Below are 19,935 nucleotides of genomic sequence, written 5' to 3'. Positions count from 1 at the left end.
GTATGCTAAAGTTTTAGCATGGATTTCTGCAGCCAGTGATTTACTGGAGACAAACAGATGTGTTTGGTGTGAGTCTTCTCATTACCATTGAGTTATGTGTGACCATCGAGTTCAAGACCAGGCACGCTTAGATTTACGGTGACAACAACAAGCGCGACTACACACACACACACATTAACACACGTACACATAAAGATAATGACATTCATTTGTGCAGCGTCTGTACTGAGTCAACACTTGCGTTCAGTGTTGAGACAGTGTCAGACCCGTGCCTGTTTGTCAGTCGTACATGTTTCATGAAGTGATAATGATATTCATTGGAACAGTGTGTGTTTGTGTAAGTGTGTGTGTGTGTGTGTGTGAGAGAGAGCCCTGTTATCAGCGGATCCTGTCATTAGACATCCTCTGATTGTCTTCTCGCACTGACGCCTTCTTCCTGAGAACTAATAGGAAACCCCCGTCCCTGGACCTTGAGGAACGACCACCCAAAAATAACACAAGCTCTTTACAATATGTGTGAGCGGTTGTGTGTGAAGAATGACTATTTTCTGTCACTCTTTTTATTTTATATTTGATACAACAAAGAATATATATATAGAGAGAGTTACATTTATCTTCAATTATGTCTTCTCATAGTGCAGTACGGTATATTTGTAACATACCCGGAGGAACAATTCAATCACTGGAATGAAATAAGGATATCAGTCATATCCACAGTAGTTGACACACAGAACAAAGGATAAGCCTCAGCTGAAGAGAGAGAGAGAGAGAGAGAGAGCTTTAAGGTGACTCATGGTTTGCCTCCATCAAAGAGACAGACAGAGGTTGATGTTTTTTTTTTTTATGTAAAGTAGGCCAAGCATTTTCTGCACCGCCATCCTCCTCTGGCCAGCACGATCTACGAACACGTGAGAGTCAGTCAGTCGGCAGAAACAGCTTTTACCGTTCACACAACAAAGTCACATTTAGAATGTGAGATCAATGCATAGATACGTTTCATTATTTGCTTCCTATCAATCCTAAAGATCACAGCATGATCACGATATTGTTGCTAGGTTGCGAGAGTCATGACAAACATGTCTGATTACTCTGACTTGAGGAACATTAAAGAAAAAAAAAAAATCATGGGATTGATGTATGTGTGTATGTGTGTGTGTGTGTGTGTCCCTGCTGTCCTTCTCAGAGCAGGTCATGAGATGCTCAGGCCCTGCAGGCTCAGGGTGTGTTCGTCACATGTCGACTTGTACCAGCAGTAGACTGCAGGCCTGCTGAGAAGAAAGTTTTCGCTTTTTTTATTACTCAACTAAAATCCTGAAGTCCTGTCAGAGGAAAGAACAGCTTAACAGTACGACCAATGTTTGGACTTCAGGAAGTATAAGAGAAATATTCCCAGATGGAGGGCATGATGGGACTGCAGTGATGAGGAGGCAACTCATTGTGGCTTGATATGGCTTAATGAGTGATAAACTTGGAAAGATTAATAAATGATGTTTCGTTTAGGCAGCAGGGGGGATGTGATTGTGTACTAAACATTTTGAGTTATTATAACAGTATGATGAGCAAGAAATGTACAAAAAAATCCTTAAAAACTATAAGAGCAATAGGAAAATATATGCTCTAATGTCTGCTTTAAACTATATTCATTCATTCATAGTGCCACTAAATCAGACTTAATGACAAAAAGCAATAATATGAATAGAAAGTGTAACAAGGATAAATAAATAAATGAAAATGTTGTTTCATGCAGGAATATTTTCAGTTATATCCTCAAAGTTGTTTTTATTCTTTCAGATTCCTTATTCTCAGCCACGATTTCCAATCAGAGAGATAGAAATACATTTACACATCTCTTTACAAGTCTCTTTGTCTAATATAGTAAAAAAAACAAGACAAAAAACATGTCAGAAATCAATTATAATCATAGCAATAATTTTGATTGTGGGATGAGTTGGTGTGAATTCCTCCTGTGTTAATCAGTCTGTCCACCCTGTGAGCTGGTCTGCTTCACATTCAGGCTAAAGCATATTATCTTTCTGTCTCTGTCTCCCTACTTGTACAGTAGTAGATTTCCTCTGTGCTGTCCACTCTAATCCACGCAGCACGTCCATTTACTGACCTCTGTGAGTGTCTGTTTATGGATGACAGATAGTGTTTGCCATGTGAACTTCTCACCTCTGCTGTGAATTGAGAGTGCCTCAGGTCACATGACAGACCAGAGAAGGTGACTACAGAGATGACTAGACTTTCTTGTCTCGTCATTTAATCGTCATTTTGTTCAGTATAGTAGCAAAGCTACTAGTTTGACTACATTTCCCAGTAGCCGGCAGGTACTGTAGCTACTTTCAAGGTTCTGTTTTTAATGTTTCCACTACGTAGTGAGTATCACGACCAAACACTACAAAGAAGAAAGACTGATTGAAATCTGGTTCTATCACCTGTGCAGATTCTGAACCTTCCCTGGTTAATTTGTTTTTTTAACACCAACAACAACAAAAAAAAGCGATGAAGAAATGTACTGGGCAGGAGGTTTTACAGTTCGAAAATCAATTTGTCACTGTTGTGTTTTGACATTTCTGTACTTTCTCTCATTTATCGGCTGACTTACTGTACGTATATATGCTGATACCAATATATCTGCGATGATCTGATAGGCCAATAAATCAGTTTGGGTTCTAGTGTGGAACAGTGAGAATGGGACCGACTCCTGACCTGTCCTGAAGGAGCTTCGTTCTGTCAAACTGCACCACTACAAGAACCAAAAAATAGCTGTATACTACTTTAAAGAGCCACATCTCCTAACACACATACAGCCTTTGATTAGTTTAATGAGCTGAACTTGATGGAGAGTGAAAGCATGCTGACAGAAAGGGGAGACAGGTGAAGTCTAGTTCCATGCAGTGAAGTGTATGGAAGTTCAGTGCAGACTGAAGTCTCCAAAAACTGGACTAATTTATTTTGTGTTGTAAAAAATGACACTACAATATACTGTAGTGTATTTGTTTATTATATGAACAGTAGAAGGTTCTTGATAGCTTGTAGCTTCAGGAATATAGTTTCAAAGTGGCTTCCCCATCACTGTCTGTGTAAAACATGTTTGATTTGATTTGATTTATTGATTGGGACAGTGTGCAGTTTTACACATTAAAGATGCACTGCACTGGAGTTAGCTCGAAGCTAATTTGCATCCGTAGTCCCCGACAATCAAAACATACAACAGCACAACAACAACAGTACAAAGCACAAAAAAACAAAAAAAAAAACAACACAACAGCACATCACATACACCCACAATGTCAATTAGAAATATATAATGTAAACTGGACTCAGCGGTCACACAGCTGATTGTCAGGTCTGTTTCACTATTGAGCTGAGAATCCACCAATAATGTAGCATGTATGATAAATGATAGAACTGTGGTTAAACTAGTACCCAAATATACAGTCTTAATAACATTTTAACCACACCGTACATAAGTAATTTCCATGGCCATGATACCAAAACACCAGTGTGAACATCCAGGTGAAGCAGCATATATGTGGCCTTTTGGTTAACAATGCCCATATTTGTAGCGTGCCACAGAGCGATCATCAGCCCTGTGGTTTAGCACTGGACCAGCCTTCAGATAGAGACTCAGTGTCTCAGTGTAATCTCCTCTGTTATGTAAGCTTTTTAACACAGACTCTATTGTGAGTGTGTGGGAGGTCTGCTGCTAAGTGGATACAGCAAGGTAGACTGAGACACTGCAGTCCATACCCAACTGACACACACACACACACACACACACACACACACACACACACACACACACATATATACATAGACATACAGCAATATACCGTTCATACTTGAGTACTGTGTTATTGAGCTGGCACGTTAAACCATACAGAGGCATTCATACAGTACTTCTAAATTCACTGCGTTTTTTTAAAATGGCAAGTTTTCTGTTTCTTGAAGAAGAAGATTTTTTTATGAACCTACAAAACAGTCAAATTTAAAAGCAGAAATCTGTGTTTCCATCCTCCTCCTGTTTGATACTGCTGACAGTGTACACATGCACTCTGTTATCAATGTGCCATGTAAACACAGCCTCTCATTATCCTATTACAGTGTCGTATTGCCACATCGCTTGGTAAAGTTGTGTTAAAAGCAACATCCGACAGCAATATAGTTTGTGTTGTGTTGTTTTATTTTGTATTATTTTCATTTGATTGCAATAATCTCCCTCCCTTTAAATATGTCTTACATGATCCACCTGCCAGCTGCTTGTGCTGAGACTAAATAGAAACTGTAAAGTTGCAGGCTGAAAGGCACTAAAATGCTTTGTGGATCTGAGGGTAACTGCAGAGTCAAGCAATAATTCTTTGTGGGTTCATTGTTATTTACATTATACAGTCATAGTTATTTGATCATGATTAGTTCAGCTTTAAATGTCCCTCCAGTCACATTGTAAGCACCTGTGGATAAGCAAACCAATCCAAAGTCCATTTTTTTTATATCACAGCACCTAGGAGTGTATTTTTGTTATTTTCTAAATTGTACACTACGGAGGCAATTTAGTTTGTGTTGAGTTTTATTCTGTATTTCTATTGTATTTTATTGCAATAATACTCTTTTAAACGTTGCTTACATAATGCTGCTGTGGTACACTTTTGAATTTCATTGTAATTTAGCACAAGTATAAATTTGCAGTGATGCAGTGTTTCCATACAAATATTAGTTTTGTATAAAAAAAGAAAAGAAAAGTGGCCATGCAGTTGAATTGAAAAGTCAGAATGATGCATTCATGTGCAATTGCAGAAGTTGGAAAGATGACTGTCTTCCCCAATGAGCTTGTGAAAGCAAAAAAATCATATACATCAATAAGATTCATGTTCATACAGAATTTATCTGCAAAATATGAAAAGCCCTACACACTAATGATCTGCCCACACAAGTGCTCTCACTTATTTTGCTAATTAGACTCTTTATTCTAACCCACCTATTAGTTTTCTTTCTTCTTTCATTTGTTTGAGTGGGAGAAGTTACACCTTTTAGCATGGCTCCACCCAGCTTCAACCTAAGCAGAAGTCTCATCAGTTGGAATAAGCAGGAACACCTGTGTGGGTGTTCAGGGCCTTTAGCATTCAATGCATTTCATATGTTTTCCTGTGATATCCAAACCTGCAAGAATTGATGTTTTACGGTTATGTCTAGGTAACTTAAAGCACTTTGTTAAGGTAAGGAAAAGATAGTAGTCTTGGGTAAATATTGAAAAAAAAATCTATCCTGACGTGATACATGGGACAAGATAAGTTTTTGTTTTAGTTGCGTGAACCTAACAATGTGTAGGAAGCAGGATATGAGACCACTTTGTACATCCAACCATTCACACTGACCCCATTCCTACAGCGTATGTGCCATAAGGATGTCACACTTCCTTTATTGGAAAAAGACAATGTTTCCAGTGAACATACAGTTTTCCAGGTAGAAGTTACATTTCCTTCAAAACATATTTTGCAAAGCAAGTTAGTGGTGTATGAGCATAAGCTGTAATACTGTTGTGTATCTACTAGGGGTTAGGGTTATGGTTCCTTCGTAAGGTAGTTTATTCATAAACACTTATTGTAACACTTTAATTTTCTAAAATTAAAAGCGTAATAAAAGCAAAAAAACAGGATTTGTAAGCCTCTTTCCACTTTTATTCGCATACAAAAACAAATACAAATAATTTTGCTGCCTCAACAAATACAGATACAAACACAAATGCTGGACTTTCTGCACATCCCTAATATCTACGTGTGGGAAACAGTAATGATGGTCTAGCATTGTGACAATCTGATGTTTCTAGATAAACCTCAGTTTCATGTGGATGTATTAATGTGTGTTTGATGAAAGAATTGACCGCAAGTCATGCTTTTTCGCTTCCTTCGGTCAAAGTTCTTGTTTTAGAAGCTCATGTACAATGGGAGAGAATAATGAAGAATCTCACACACACACACATTACCCGCCTGGGAATACAGTAGTGTTTATGCTCTTGTAGGAAGTAGTTCCCAAAACACATCTGACAACTCAATAGGCATTGTATTGAAAACAATGTGTGTGTTTGTGTGTGTGTGTGTGTGTGTGTCTGCACGTGTGTGTCTGTATATAAGTGCATGTGCAGTTTTCTATGTGCCTACTGTATGTCACTATCTACAATCCATGTGTTTCCATGTTTGTGTTTGTGTCCAGCTGGACTTTGTGTGTGTGTGTGTGTGTGTGTGTGTGTGTGTGTTTGTGTTTGTGCACACATGCATGCATGTGTATTGTGTGTGTTTACATATAATTCTATCACTTTGTACAGTTCATTCATCCGCTATGAGAACAGTAGAACAGTGGAAAGAACAGAGCAGGGAGATGGAAGGCACACGTGTTTCCTTAAGTATTTTTGTTAACAATAAGCGCACACACACACACACACACACACACACACACACACACACATTCAAATGCACACATCAACAATAAGTTAGGGGATAGTTTTTCATAATTTTAAATAATGGTGATTAATTGTCTTCTATAATAGATCTGTGTATGTTGACTTGTAATGCTGCTTTTGCAACCATGCTAATAAAGTCACTGAACCAAATCACATTAAGAGTTCAACCGGCCAAACACACAGTGGCTTTAATTGTGAGGCAGTGACAGGAAAGGCAATGTTTTTGTCGCTGTCATCGTTCATCAAAAGTACAGTACTGTAAGCTAATTTTAGCTACTTTATATGCTGTTGGGTAGTTCAGACTATAATTAAAAGCAATTATAATAAAGTAGCTGAAAATAAAACAGTTCTTTGAGTAAATGTATGCATTTTGATGTTGATTTTTTTTTTTTTACGCTTGTTCCTGCACTTCTCATCTCTTTTCTGCTCTTTGAAGACTTTTAGTGGACACAGTTCAAGTCCATCACCTGGTCTATAAAGGTTACTTTCACAGGCTGACATTTTGCAGTCTAGCAAGAACCTCATGAAAATACTACAAGCTTCCAGACACAACAGCACACACATCCTCTGATGAGCATAACATCCAGCCTGCAAAAAATGAAACACACATGACTGGATCCACGCATACACACACACTAACCCACGCATACACACACACACACACACACACACACACACTGCAGCTCAGCCCCACTCTGTGTTTCATTTTCTCTCCCTCTTCATGCCTCCATCTCTTTCTTTTTTCACACACACACACACACACAGTCAGTCTGACTGCCCTCCCTCTCTCACTTCTGATAGGCTGTTTGCTGCTCAAAGCAGCTACAGCTGGAGCTGGAAAAACTGACCACAGACGAGACCAATACCAAGGCTCTGCTCCGGCAGTGTGTTTGTTTGTGTGTGTGTGAAACAGGAGAAAAGAAAAAGATAGAGAGAGAGAGAGCTTGAGCTTAGTTTGCCTGGACGTCTGGAACAGTCAAGAGTTTGTGACGAGGATGGTGATGGTGATGAAGAAGCAGCTGCTTTTGACTGACCGTGGTTGCTGCTGGATATTGTGTTGTCCTCACTGATTTAGGATGCAATGAGATTATTGGGATTACCGCTTTTCCTGGAGGGATTTACGCTGACGCCTGTGCGTGTGTTCAAGCCACAAAGGTGTTAAGATGAAGAGTGTAAAACATATTATAGGTAATGTTCACACACACACACCTACACAAACACACAGTAAAACCTGCATAGACATCTTCAGTAATTTAGTCTCACTTCATCACTTAAGTAACACTTAAAAACAATCAAAACCAATTGAAAAAGTTATGTAAAGCTGGATATTTAGAGTGCAAATACTCGTGTAGGCTACTGTTAAATATGTGAACAGATATGTATATATTCAACACACTGTCTTGTTCTCATGGGCTGTGTTTACACACCACAGCAAACTGTTGGGCAAGAACACACGCATGTCTGTTGCCAGCCACGCTTCTCCCTGTCTGCCTTGTGTCATCTTTTTTCCATTTCACCAGTCTTTTCCATTAGAGCCTGCTGGTTAGGTGACTTAGTTTAACAAGTATTTCCTTTTATTTTTAATCAGCTGATGATGGAATTTCAGTTTAGTCTCTACACCATTATGTTGATGTTCTGCCCAAGGCTAACTACTGACCTACTTGTGCTTTAAAATGGATCTTTCTGTGATGGTTACTTTAACTTTAAAGCATATTTAAATGGTCTTTTTCAAGGCATATCAAGGCTAAATAGTAATGAGGTGGACATGGAGCTCATACTGTCTGTATTGTGTTTCAGTTATATAAAGTAAAGTAGCATTTCTGGTAGTCAGCCTCAGGGATACTCAGTCTGTGGAATGTGGCTGGAGGGTGTTATTTGTTGGCTGTATGCTAACCTCTGATACTCAGTGCCTTTCATAGTTATTAAACACTGATGTATGTGAAATTGTGGTAATAAACTCACTATGTCGTCACCAAGACAAAAGCGTTGTAGGACAGGCTTCTTGCTAGCATTTCAGCAAACACAATTTTACTGCAAATGATAGGTTCCATGCTAGCAATACATGCTAATGTTTGAGGAATTTCCAAAAACTAAAGGAGCGAAGGGCATATAGAGTGATTATACCTGGACCACTGGCAACTTTAAAGTGTGTTCACACAGAACACAAAGAGAATTTTGATGGGTTGCAATTGTGTACAAGGTCAACGGAAAGATGAGTGTGGATTCTATTGCAGCGTAAATGTACGAGAAGAGGGTCAAAAACAGGAAAATATCATAAAGAACTGGAGTTCCTGGCGAGTTCCAAGGAAACTAAAAAGAAGGAAGGGTCATTACGTCACTGTGTAGCGCGTGAACGCACATTGGTGCCATACTTGAAAGCTCTTGGTGCACCGTAGTGGTGAATGGACAGACCACTCTATTTTAGTGTGTTGTTATTTAGCTTTTGTTTCATGTGTTTTCAAGGTACATTTCATTTGATTTATATGGTAATTCAATCGTTTATTTGTATACAAGGTAGGTTAATATTATGCTAGATTTATGCATATGTCATTGAGGTTAGTAACAGAGTAACATTAGTAAATTAGCTAAACTGTGATAATACCCCAACTAAATTAGCTCTTTTGTTAACAGTATTTATCCACTTATTTTTGTATTATCCATGGTGAGCATTTTAATTTGACTCACCATGAGCCCTGTAAAGTATGACGATAATCATCTTTGGATACTATTTGGAGACCAAATAGACAAACGAAAGCTGAAAACGCAACATTGACTCGTTACCTTTTAAAGTTGATATTGCTAACCTGTTAGCAAACAGCTGCCTATTCACACATCCAGCATGTACAGCGCAACATTCACATTCATTTGGAGTCATATTTCTGTCCACTTGGTGAACGTAAGTCCAGTATTCACTCTCCTTTTAGCTTTTAGCTCTGGTTTGATCTTCACAAACTCCTGAGAGGAATATCTGGCTCCTTAGCTGCTAAATGCTACAATCTGTTGACTAGCTGGTCGCTAACTTTGTGTGTCTGCTGTTTGGATGTTGGGCCGTGAGTGAGCAGTGGGTTTAACAGAGCTACTATAAACAAATGGACTAATGAACAAATAAGTGACTATGAGCGACACCAGTGATTTGATCCTTGTTAATATAAAAACATTTATTAATGCAGAAAATGACAGGCTCCATGCTAACACTAAACTATTGTATGACAAAAAACTTGTTTGATCATCACTATTTTGGCTGATGAGGATTCTGCTCTGGCAGAATTACTTGAACTAACAAGAATGATGAAGGTGTACTTTGTCCCACGCTAACAGGTGCAACAAAGCTAACAGGAGAGTCAGGGAGATGTCAGTCAGTCTGCACACGCCCACTCAGTGCTGAGAAGAGGTCTAATCAGCCAGAAGTGGAATCAGCTGTGTGGGTGCAGCATGAGTGTGGCCAACAGTATCTCGGGTAGTTAGACCAAACGTCACCTGGATCACCTGTAACATTAAAATACTTTTTATATGTACATTCATTTAATACTGTAGAAGAAGCCATTCTGCGTAATGAGTATTTTACTTTTGATATTTAATGGATATTTTAGAGGTAATACTTAAAGGACGGGTTCAGATTTTTTCAAATATGTGTCAAGTTTTCACATGTTATATTATAGTACTTACATGAGTTATTGGTCAATTTACTAATTCCTGGCTCTTTCAAGATATTGAGATCAAGATATGTTTCATACATCGCTATTACCTTTCTATAGTTAAATCTATAATATACTAAAATATTACCAATTTCTGTACCAGGCACACTAGACCACACACTTGAAAATGTTGTATGGGTTATGAGACTATATAGAAGTCACTTGTTGAGAAATGTAACATTTGTAAGAGAAGAGAGGAAGTGTTTTCTGAACGGTAACCTAATCAACACTGATAAATGTAAGCAACAAAACTGCAAAAAAATGGTGTCACTGTATGTTATCTAGGTGATTTTAGTCTTTGCCATAGATCACACTGTGTTTTTGATGAGGTTACTTCCTGAATGTTGAGCTCAGTCTGTCTGTGAATACCAGCAGCAGCAGCAGCAGTGACAGTGTGTGAGATCCCGCTGCTTAATCCTTTTAAATTTAGAACAGATGGATGAAGGTGACAACCAAGGTGCGTACAGTATGTTGTGTGTACAGACAGGGGGTGAAATAGTGTTGGCACCGTCAATGTGTTGCCATAGGAACCTGTAGTTCAGACACCTGACAGCATGGCAGAGGATCAGCCATGTGTGTGCTCAATCAGTTGTCACCAGCTTCCTTGAGCTTCCATGAGTTGCTTTCCAAGAGCCACCTGCAGTATAACTGGTGTTTCAGTGGTTCTGCTGCTTTTTCATTTTGAGGCTACAGCTACTTGGGCTGTTCAGTCAACAAAATGTTATTACAGGCTCTGTCTCTGAAATATCTTGCAACTGTGTTAACTGCTCCTGTTATGTGTTTGTAGATGAAATAAACACCTTTCTAGCAAGTAAAGATAGATCAAATGCTTTTCCTGAACACCTTATCTGAAAATGTGCGAATGTGGTAGTACTCAAGAAGATTGTAAGTTAGAACAACCAAGAATTTTAATGACAATGATACAGACGAGCTAATACGGACAAAAGTCCTCAGTGCTCAGAGGAACAAACATTTGAACGTCTGCCATGACAAATTTGCTGAGGAAGATGAAGTGTGATATGATGAAAACCTCCAGAACAGTTATTGAGTTGACCTTGTGGCAATCACTGTCAACACCTATCCTATTTTCACATGCAATACTTATTTTGGCATTGCTCTATTCACATATGTTTAACACAAGCCAATGTGCCAACTGTACAAGCATAAGCTGTAGGTAGCTAACAACGTACAAACTAACTGTATTCAAATATGTGGAAGGAGCCTGGGTTGTTCTGGGTCTGTACATTATAACCAGATCCGTGAGAAAATCCACCCAGCAAGTTGAAAGGTCACATAACTACGCTTCTTCCTGCTATCTTATGTCTAGAAAAAGGTACAAGTCTTTGCTAGGAAAAAACGACCCCTATCCACTGCATTGATTCCCTTGACCTGGGACATTCCAAGTCCATCAGCCCTGCTAGTTTGCTTATTGAGATCTGATCACGGTGTGGGTAGAATGGATTGGATGTCATTATCCAGGCAATGTATGCTTGTATGCAGATTGAATGTTAACACTTGAACTTGGACTGATCTCACCTACTGGGAACCGGTTCTGGTTCTCCTGTTCAGATATGTTTATCAGAACCATTTGAGTTTCCCCTCGTCTCACGCCATGACTAGGGCTCCAGGCTGAGGTGTGTTGTACCAGTGATATAATGAAATATTATATGATTCAGTAAAACTGGTTTAAATGGATCCATTAATTTAAAGGCTTATCTGTGCCAAAACACTGCGCAGTGGTTTACAATCCACTTGAGACTGTTGAAAGTTATTGTGGTGACTCTTTCCTTCCTCTAAGTCTACAAAATTGTGAATTAAACAGAACTACCCAAACTCTGCACTGTTCTTTTGCACTCCACTATTTATATTTACCCTATTTATATTGCACTCAATCTTACACCAACAGAGACAATATTCACCTATATGTTTCATATATATCTAACGTGTTCTACCGTACATACAGTCTATCCTGTTTAGATACTTATATTTATAGACACTTGCTGTCTGGTTGGTTGGATACTAACTGCCTTTCATTGTACTGTACCTGTGTTTTTCTATGGGGGCCTTTCTGTGGAATCCAGTCTCCTGCATGAAAGTCAGATGTGCTGCACTCTCATCCACCACTCCAACCTCCACATCCTTTCTGTTCGCTTCACTACATCGAGGGCAAACGACTTGCTGCATTGGCACTAAACTTCGGCACTGGATGTAAATTGTGCATTGCAGATTCATCCACGGCTTAAGGATCATTTTATTGTAGTAGCATGTCTTTCTGTAATTAACCTGATCTTATAGTGCTTTCTTTGTCACTCCCTTCTGGAAAAACGTTATCTAATGTACAGTTGAGCTTGGCACAGACAGTCTACCTTTTTCTGAGGCAGTCATTCATTATTACAGTGCTCTTAGTTTGCTAAGTAGGAACTCCTTTTGTCAAACTGAGCGATGTCCTGACCTTTCAAGAGGCCCTTCAGGGTTTCCAGCTTTCTCATGAGACCATAATTGTGGTTAGAATGAACACGAGTAGTTTCCCAACATAGAAACAAATGACAGTTAACTAGCTTGCAGTTAATTGTAGTGTGTGGCTAGAAAACGTTTCTATATTTATTCTCCCAAATCAAGAATCCCGCTGGTCTCATTAGAGTGTTTACACGTATCTGACTGTGTATCTGACAGCTGCTTATATTAGTTCTTCCTGCACTTCCCCTCTGCCTCTTCAGTCAGTTACTAAGAACAGAGTGTTTTTGTCGTGCCTTGAAGTGGCCATACATCATGTCTGTCTGCACCACTCCTTTCTACTTTGATGCTCCAACAATACAGAGCATCCTCCCTGCTCAAGTGCCTGGCTCTGGTTGCATAACCCCGCTGTTCCCTATGTTCCTGGACAGCTAGAGAACACTTCTGCCCCATCCTCCTTTGTGTACACAGTGTTTTGAGTACCTTTTTCCTCATTTACTTTCCGTAAAAGTGAATTTTGAGGATTACTATGTACAACAGGGTTTTCCTGTTCTGCAGCTATTTTAATTTTATTGTTGGAGAGGTCATTAATTGTCCAGTTGGAATTTCATGAAGTGGTCAAGACTCCAGCAACACTTGAAGTATAAGGAGTTATTATGAGACTTCAGACTTCTTTCCTTCTCTATGCACCTTGGAAGTAGATAGAGTTGTGCCAGAAATCCTTACTCATCAGTTGGAATTTCATTAAACATGGAGGATAGTCCTAATTACTGTGTTTTGACTGGGGATGTTAGTGAATACAAGTAACAATTCTCAATAAAATTATTGGGAAAAGAACAGATAATGTGCTCTGAACACATGAACAGCATTGGAATTTAAAAACATGGAGGTGTAGATATTCTTGGTTCAATATTAAGATATTCAGCAAGTTTGATCCTCAGTAACTTTGAAACAGTTTTCACTAGATTTAGTTGTGCATTGCAGAACAAAGCTTGAGTGTTTTTTACCTCATGATCTGATGTGGAAGCCTGGCAGCTTGTGCAACTTGACAGAAGACCGAAACTGATAAACTGAAGTTAGTTTATCTCAAATGTGCATGCAAAAAACCCAACTAGTCCTTCAAACTGACCATGCACTCCAGAAGGACACATAGGTGCGTTTTCTAATCTGGTGCCGAAATCATTTGTCTGTGCTTTCCAAAAACAGATCTGAAGAACGATGATGTTTTACGATGTGACAGCACTATGGTTGAGGTTTGGTTAGGTTTAGGAAAAGGTCATAGTTTTAAAATAAACACTTTGTTACGGTTAAGGAAACATGGTGTGGGTTTAAGTTATTATCTCCATTGCCATGGTTACAATAATAACCACATGGTTAAAGTCAGGGGATGATTGTCATCATGGTTTTTAAAAAACAGAGTTGACTCACAATTGGAAATGTGAAACGGTCTCCCGTTTTGTTGAGCCATCCATCCAACCCAGGCCACTGGCATTTATGACCTATTGTACTGCTTTTCAGGTTTTTGTTACTAGATTTCTCATTTTCAAAAACATTTTAAAACAGATGTATGCAATATACCAGTTTTTCCCACCGTTAAAACCTCCTGCTGTATTTCCACCATTTCCACCAAGACCAGTTACACAGTTTTTACTTAGACTCAGTTGCTGCTTTAAATTTGATTAATTTTAGTTTGTGGTTAAAATATTGTACTATTGTTTGTAGTTTGTGGGCATTTAAATGAAGGATAAATATACAGTGTATGTAAGATATAAATATTTTTGTGAAATAGACAGATACAGATAGTAGCTTTGTATTACACCTTTAGTTTGGACAAAATGACACTACTACAAGTGCTAATCCTTGCACATGTTTGCAATGGTTTCCAATGCTTTCAGTGTCTGGTTTCACATATTCCTTAAAAAGTTATTTGACAAAAAATATATACAGTATAATTTTACTCAAGGTCTACTTACCAGCTTCTCCCAGAGCTTCTAACTGGACTCTATCCACTGAAGAAGTGGTTGAAAGCTGTGGAAGAAACTAATGATCGGACCTTGTGTTCTTTTTGTGAAATGACTGTTTTCATCAAGAGTGAAATTTCTCACTCAAGTTTCACATCATGTGCGGTGACATAATCAAGACCCTTTGAATATTTATGATGCCTCACAGTCTTAGCTTTCTGTTAATGAATAAGCGTGTGGTTTAAGTATGATGCTCAAAAGACAGATTTTAGGTGGCGTATGCATTTGTGTGTGTGTGATACTGTGATGTATGATTTTTAATATCCTCGGTAGATCAGCAGACTCAGATACTAAGAACAGAGGTATTGATATTGACTCCATTAAAAGCCAGCCAGTGTGCTCTCTCTCTCTCTCTCTGTAAGTCTGTCTTTCAGCCCCCCCCCCCCCCCACCAGCACACAACCTAGCCAGGCATGTTTTAGAGTAATAAAGCATGGTCAGTATTAATGCACGTCTTTATTCTCAGTGACAGAGAAAGGTTTGTTCACTATACACTGTGCTTAGAGCTTCAGGGTGCAGGGGAACCATAATAATCATTAAATCAGTGCAGGGGAAGGACTTACGCATGGAGACACAGACACACTCAATGCTGTGTCTGGGAATGCTTTGTTCAACTTCCCTATATATATATATATATATATATATATATCACATATGTCAGAAATGGTCAGTTACAGAATAGGCTACATTTAATGACAGCATGCATGTATGACCCAGTTTTCACCAAATGAGGTAGAAAACCGCTTTTTAATCAGATGACTTTGAAGCTTAGCAATTTTGAAACTTACCAAAAAAAAAAAATAGGTTGTCTGATGAGGTCAGGAGGATGGATGATTACTGTTAAAAGGTAGAACTCTGAAATGGAAGGGAACAGAAACATAGACATGTGACATGTTCTGAGTTCTGTTCTCTTGTCAGCTTCTTCAATTACTTTTGGTGAAGTTGGGATGGGACCTAAGAATAGTCATGTTGGTCAGTTAATCAGTCTGACCATCTCTCCTGGCCTGATAATAAGACTCAATTGCCTTTTTGTTTTCACTTCATTATGTAGTTTACATTTTTCAGCATGATCAGCATTGATTTAAAAGTTTCTATAGAGAGTTGAAGTCATCTATCTAAATTTTGTGACTTGAGTAAAGTTATACAATGATTACTTTGTGCACAATTAAAAAACTACAGCTCCCATCGAAATTTACCAACACGGCTGTATGGGTACTCACATCATAGTAACTTGGTTTCATCCATATCTAAAAAATTCTCCAACACAATCTTTTGATGTCATTTTTTCAACTTTTGAACTTGCCCATGATCTTGGCACATCTGTCGAGTCATGACATTGAACCAGCGATGGTCTTGGGCTTATGGGAAATGCTGGTTCATCAACGGCCGCAAAAAACAGACATATTGAATAATAAATGATATTAGATAGAAAATGACTGTCCTTGTCTAAACATATGGAGTGAACAACGTGATACACTATTGAGAAAGCTTATGTTCCACAAAGCTGCAGTTTTAGTTATTTAAAAAAAATGTCAGTGGGATTTGGGAAGCTCCATTTTCACCTAACTCTCTTTAAGTCGCCTTGAAACAACCTGTACAGCTGCTTGTTTTTATGGCTGTTTTTCTGTCACAGTTTTTCACGGATGTTGCTATTTTTCAGCCTCTGGCACAGGAAGTTGACATTCTTAATCCTTCAAGGCTCTAATTGGCTTGATTGTTTTCCGAGTACAAGGACAAACTGAACAAACTGCAGATATGGGCAATGATTCAGAGGTCTACAGCCAAGATACACCTCGCTAGTGCTTTGGTCTTGGCCTCAGCTCAAAATGTCCACTTTGAACACAAGATATTTCATAATACCTTTTGATTTTAATGACCCTATGACCTTACATTTTTGTTACTTTAGCCCCACTTGAGAGTAGATTCAGATTCAGACACTTTTGTATTGTGGTATGTAATGAACACTCAATGAGTCTGATATAATGTGACTGAATTACAGCTGGTTCTTATTATGGAGAGCCTTAAACTGATGACATTTTTAAAAGATATTTTAGTTGCCATCTTCACAGTATGTATTTATGAATTCACGCTTTAGAAAAAACCTCTGATCAGTTTAGCTACAGTTTGGTTAAATGACTGATCTTGTGATTCTCTTCTTTGAACGTCTGAATGTGTGTTTGCCCTCACTGATTGTCTAGTAGTCATGGACGATCATACATGTTAGTGTGTATGACTGATCAGTGTGTCTCTCCTCTGCAGATGAGATCATGCAGCAGGAGATCAGGCCCCTGCTCGCTGTAGACATCATAGAGCAGCTTCATCGCCAGTTTGCCTTGCTCTCAGGTACGTAACAAAACACCCCACTGTCTTACAGTCAGCACCACCAGCTCCCATCAATGTAAACTGCAACAATGATAGTCTAACTTTAACCATAATACTGTAGCAAGTTTTTGATCTAAGACACAACATGTTGAGTTACACAAATTTAAGGGATAATTTCACATTTTTTCAAGTCTATCTTAAAACAGTATTACATGCCCATATGTAGAATGATAACTAGGGGTGTGCCTGCATACAAATACATTATTCATGCATATATATCATAAGGTAATTTATTCATGAACACTTATTGTAACACTTTAATTTTCTAAAATTAAAAGCATAATAAAAACAAAAACAGGATTTTTAAGCCTCTTTTCCACTTTTATTCAAATACAAATACAAATACAAATAATTTTGCTGCCTCAACAAATACAGATACAAATACAAATACTGGGCTTTCTGCATATCTCTAATGATAACGTTTATGTTTGCTGCCATCATTCCTGCGGTTCATGCTGCCATGAGAAGATCCTCTCCTCACGGCACTCCAGTAAAAGTGATGGCAGACAAACTCCACAGCCTTCATTCTGTGCAAAAATCAATTCTTAATCAACTGAAGCTAATATGAAGCTTCGATTTGAATGTTGTTTTAAGACTGACTCGAAAAACTGTGATCTCATCCTTTAAGGGCGACATTTCCCACACTAAGATTGGAGCACTTGGATGTTCTCTATTGTGTTTTACACCAAACTATTATTTCTGGTTTTCTGACAAAAGAAGTAGAAACAGGATTTTAAAAATACAATTTCCACAGAACACTTGTCTCATAACTGAACTCTGATGGTTCGTCTGCAGCCTGTTTTTGTTTTCTCTCCATTTTTCACTTCACTTTCTATATTTGGAAGTGTGTTCTGAGCTGTGCTTACTAAAAGAAGACCTGTTGACTGTAAAATGTGATGAACAATGTCTTCTTGAAACAGGAAACAAAACCACATTTAAATGAGTGGAGGTATAAAATTGATGTGAAAGTTGTTGATCCGCTTTTTTCATGAAATCTGTTTTTTTTTTTTTTAGCATTGCACTTTCATAAAGCTGGGAAACTCACAAGAGATAGTTCAAAAGGAAGAATGGTCACAAGCCATGCAGCAGGGCCGACATATCCTGATTTAGCCCTTTTGTGGGTGAAGTTCCAAAAACACTGGATCCTGCATTCCAATAATGCAACTAATAGCATCTTCATATCACACCCTCCCCAGTATATGTCCATGTCTTTTAAATTCCTGCCCCCAGTTTGTTGATGAATTACTCCTTTTGACTAAAGAAGACAGACCTTTATGTGTATATTGGTGGAGTTGCCCTTTAACCACACCTCTAACCAGTAGTACATGAAACCAAGTCTGTTGACTGTTCTAGCAACAACTGCTGTTTTGTCTAAGTTAACTTCGTTCAACACTTAGTTAAACTGACAGTAACCTTTAACAAACTTTTAACAGTGTGATGGACTGCCATAGCTGGAGGAAAATCATCGACATCGACCTCTATTTACACAGCAGCGCCAATCAGATCATTTCTCCCACACGGGACTGAGATCAGCTGGTCTTTACTGTTGTAATTGTCATGGTGACTTGTCAGAGAGTGTGTATGTTTTATTTTTTGTATGTGTATATAACAACATTATATCATAAGCAAGAGTGTGACTGTTCAAAACAATATTTCTTCATCCAAAACACAGAGTGCAAAGTGGAGACTCATTGAGTTAACTACACTATTACACTGCACAGTCCAGTTTCCCATGACATGGGCTGTTGTTGTTGCTGTGTAACATGCTGATTATTCTAAATTATATTATTAATAAAATAGGTATTATATATTACATATTTGGGTGAAAAGCTTTAATTCATGTTGATAAATCAGCTTCATCTTAATAACTTAATGACCTGCATCATCAGACTGATAAGTTAAGCATCAGAGCTCTTACAGTTTTTCACCATAGAAACATGGAGCTGCTGCTGCAAAGCAAAGTAATACGCTGCTAACTGTAAGCTAGTTAACACTGAATGCAACTTTGCACCAACGACTTTTTAATCTGATATCTGTTGTGGATGTGGTGGTGTCAGGTCACATTGCCTCCTAAAACATGTGGACGTGTGTTCCCAGCTCTGAGAAATGTGTAGCAGACTGTGTGAACTTACTTTTTTTTTTACCGTAGCCAGTATTAGAAAGCTACGGAAGCCCTGAAAGGCAAGAAAGAACATTTTTTTTCTGGAGATCCAATTTCTAAGTCTGATCTTAATGATTTTCTCTCTTGTGTTCATGAGGTAAGAACAAGTGGAAAAAAAGGTTTTGCCAGGATAGTTCCATTTAAAAAAAAAAAAAAAAAAAAAAAAAAATTCATCTGTGAAAAAAAGTTTTGTCAGGATCATTTTTCTAAGTTTTTTTTTCACCTGTGAAAATAGGTGAATTTTTTTTCCTTAACTCTTGAGCACAAGAGAGAAAAGAATTAAGATCAGACTTAGAAATTGGATCTCCAGAAAAAACATTTTCTCACTTGCCTTTCAGGGCTTCCATAGAAAGCAGAATTTAAGAGACAAAATTTGTGTAGAACAAAAAATTGGGTCAATGGCGACTGTTACAATAATGTCACTGTTATTTAGATTATACTGTATGTTATTACATACAGTTCCCCCTGTCTCTATTGTGTTTACAACAGACAACACTTCCCTTGTATATTACAGTACAGTATTAAGACCCCTTCCTCCTCTTGTCTGTGTTGATGTTATAACAGACCCACTCCACCTTATTCTTTCCAGTGAGGTGCAAAATACTCCCTTCCCTCCTGGTCTGTGCTGTATGTTGCGACATTCTGTATCTCAATAATGTCCTGTCTATCCGAACACAGCTTCACTTCACTTTAGTCAATAAATGGCAACAAACCCGTGTTAAGCTCTATTGGTATATAAAGTTATTACCAACATCCTCTTATTCAC

At 38.2% G+C, this 19,935-nt stretch overlaps 1 protein-coding gene across 10 annotated transcripts in view; it reads left to right on the top strand.

Annotated features, from left to right (window-relative positions):
* The window catches only part of mcf2l2 (MCF.2 cell line derived transforming sequence-like 2), a 156,543-nt gene that overhangs the window by 26,775 nt on the left and 109,833 nt on the right, over positions 1-19,935 (top strand). For 9 of the 10 annotated variants that reach the window (XM_044362745.1, XM_044362744.1, XM_044362750.1 and 6 more), the window contains exon 2: positions 16,886-16,969. In XM_044362745.1, coding sequence (XP_044218680.1) covers positions 16,886-16,969 — 84 coding nt within the window. Of the gene's footprint in view, positions 1-7,313; positions 7,646-16,885; positions 16,970-19,935 lie in introns of those variants that run through there. The other variant, XM_044362747.1, reaches the window with a different exon arrangement.

This window comes from Thunnus albacares, chromosome 9 (genome assembly GCF_914725855.1).
Source record: "Thunnus albacares chromosome 9, fThuAlb1.1, whole genome shotgun sequence".
NCBI lineage: Eukaryota > Metazoa > Chordata > Actinopteri > Scombriformes > Scombridae > Thunnus > Thunnus albacares.
The sequence above is the reverse complement of the archived record's forward strand: the minus strand, read 5'-3'. Positions and strand labels throughout refer to the sequence as shown.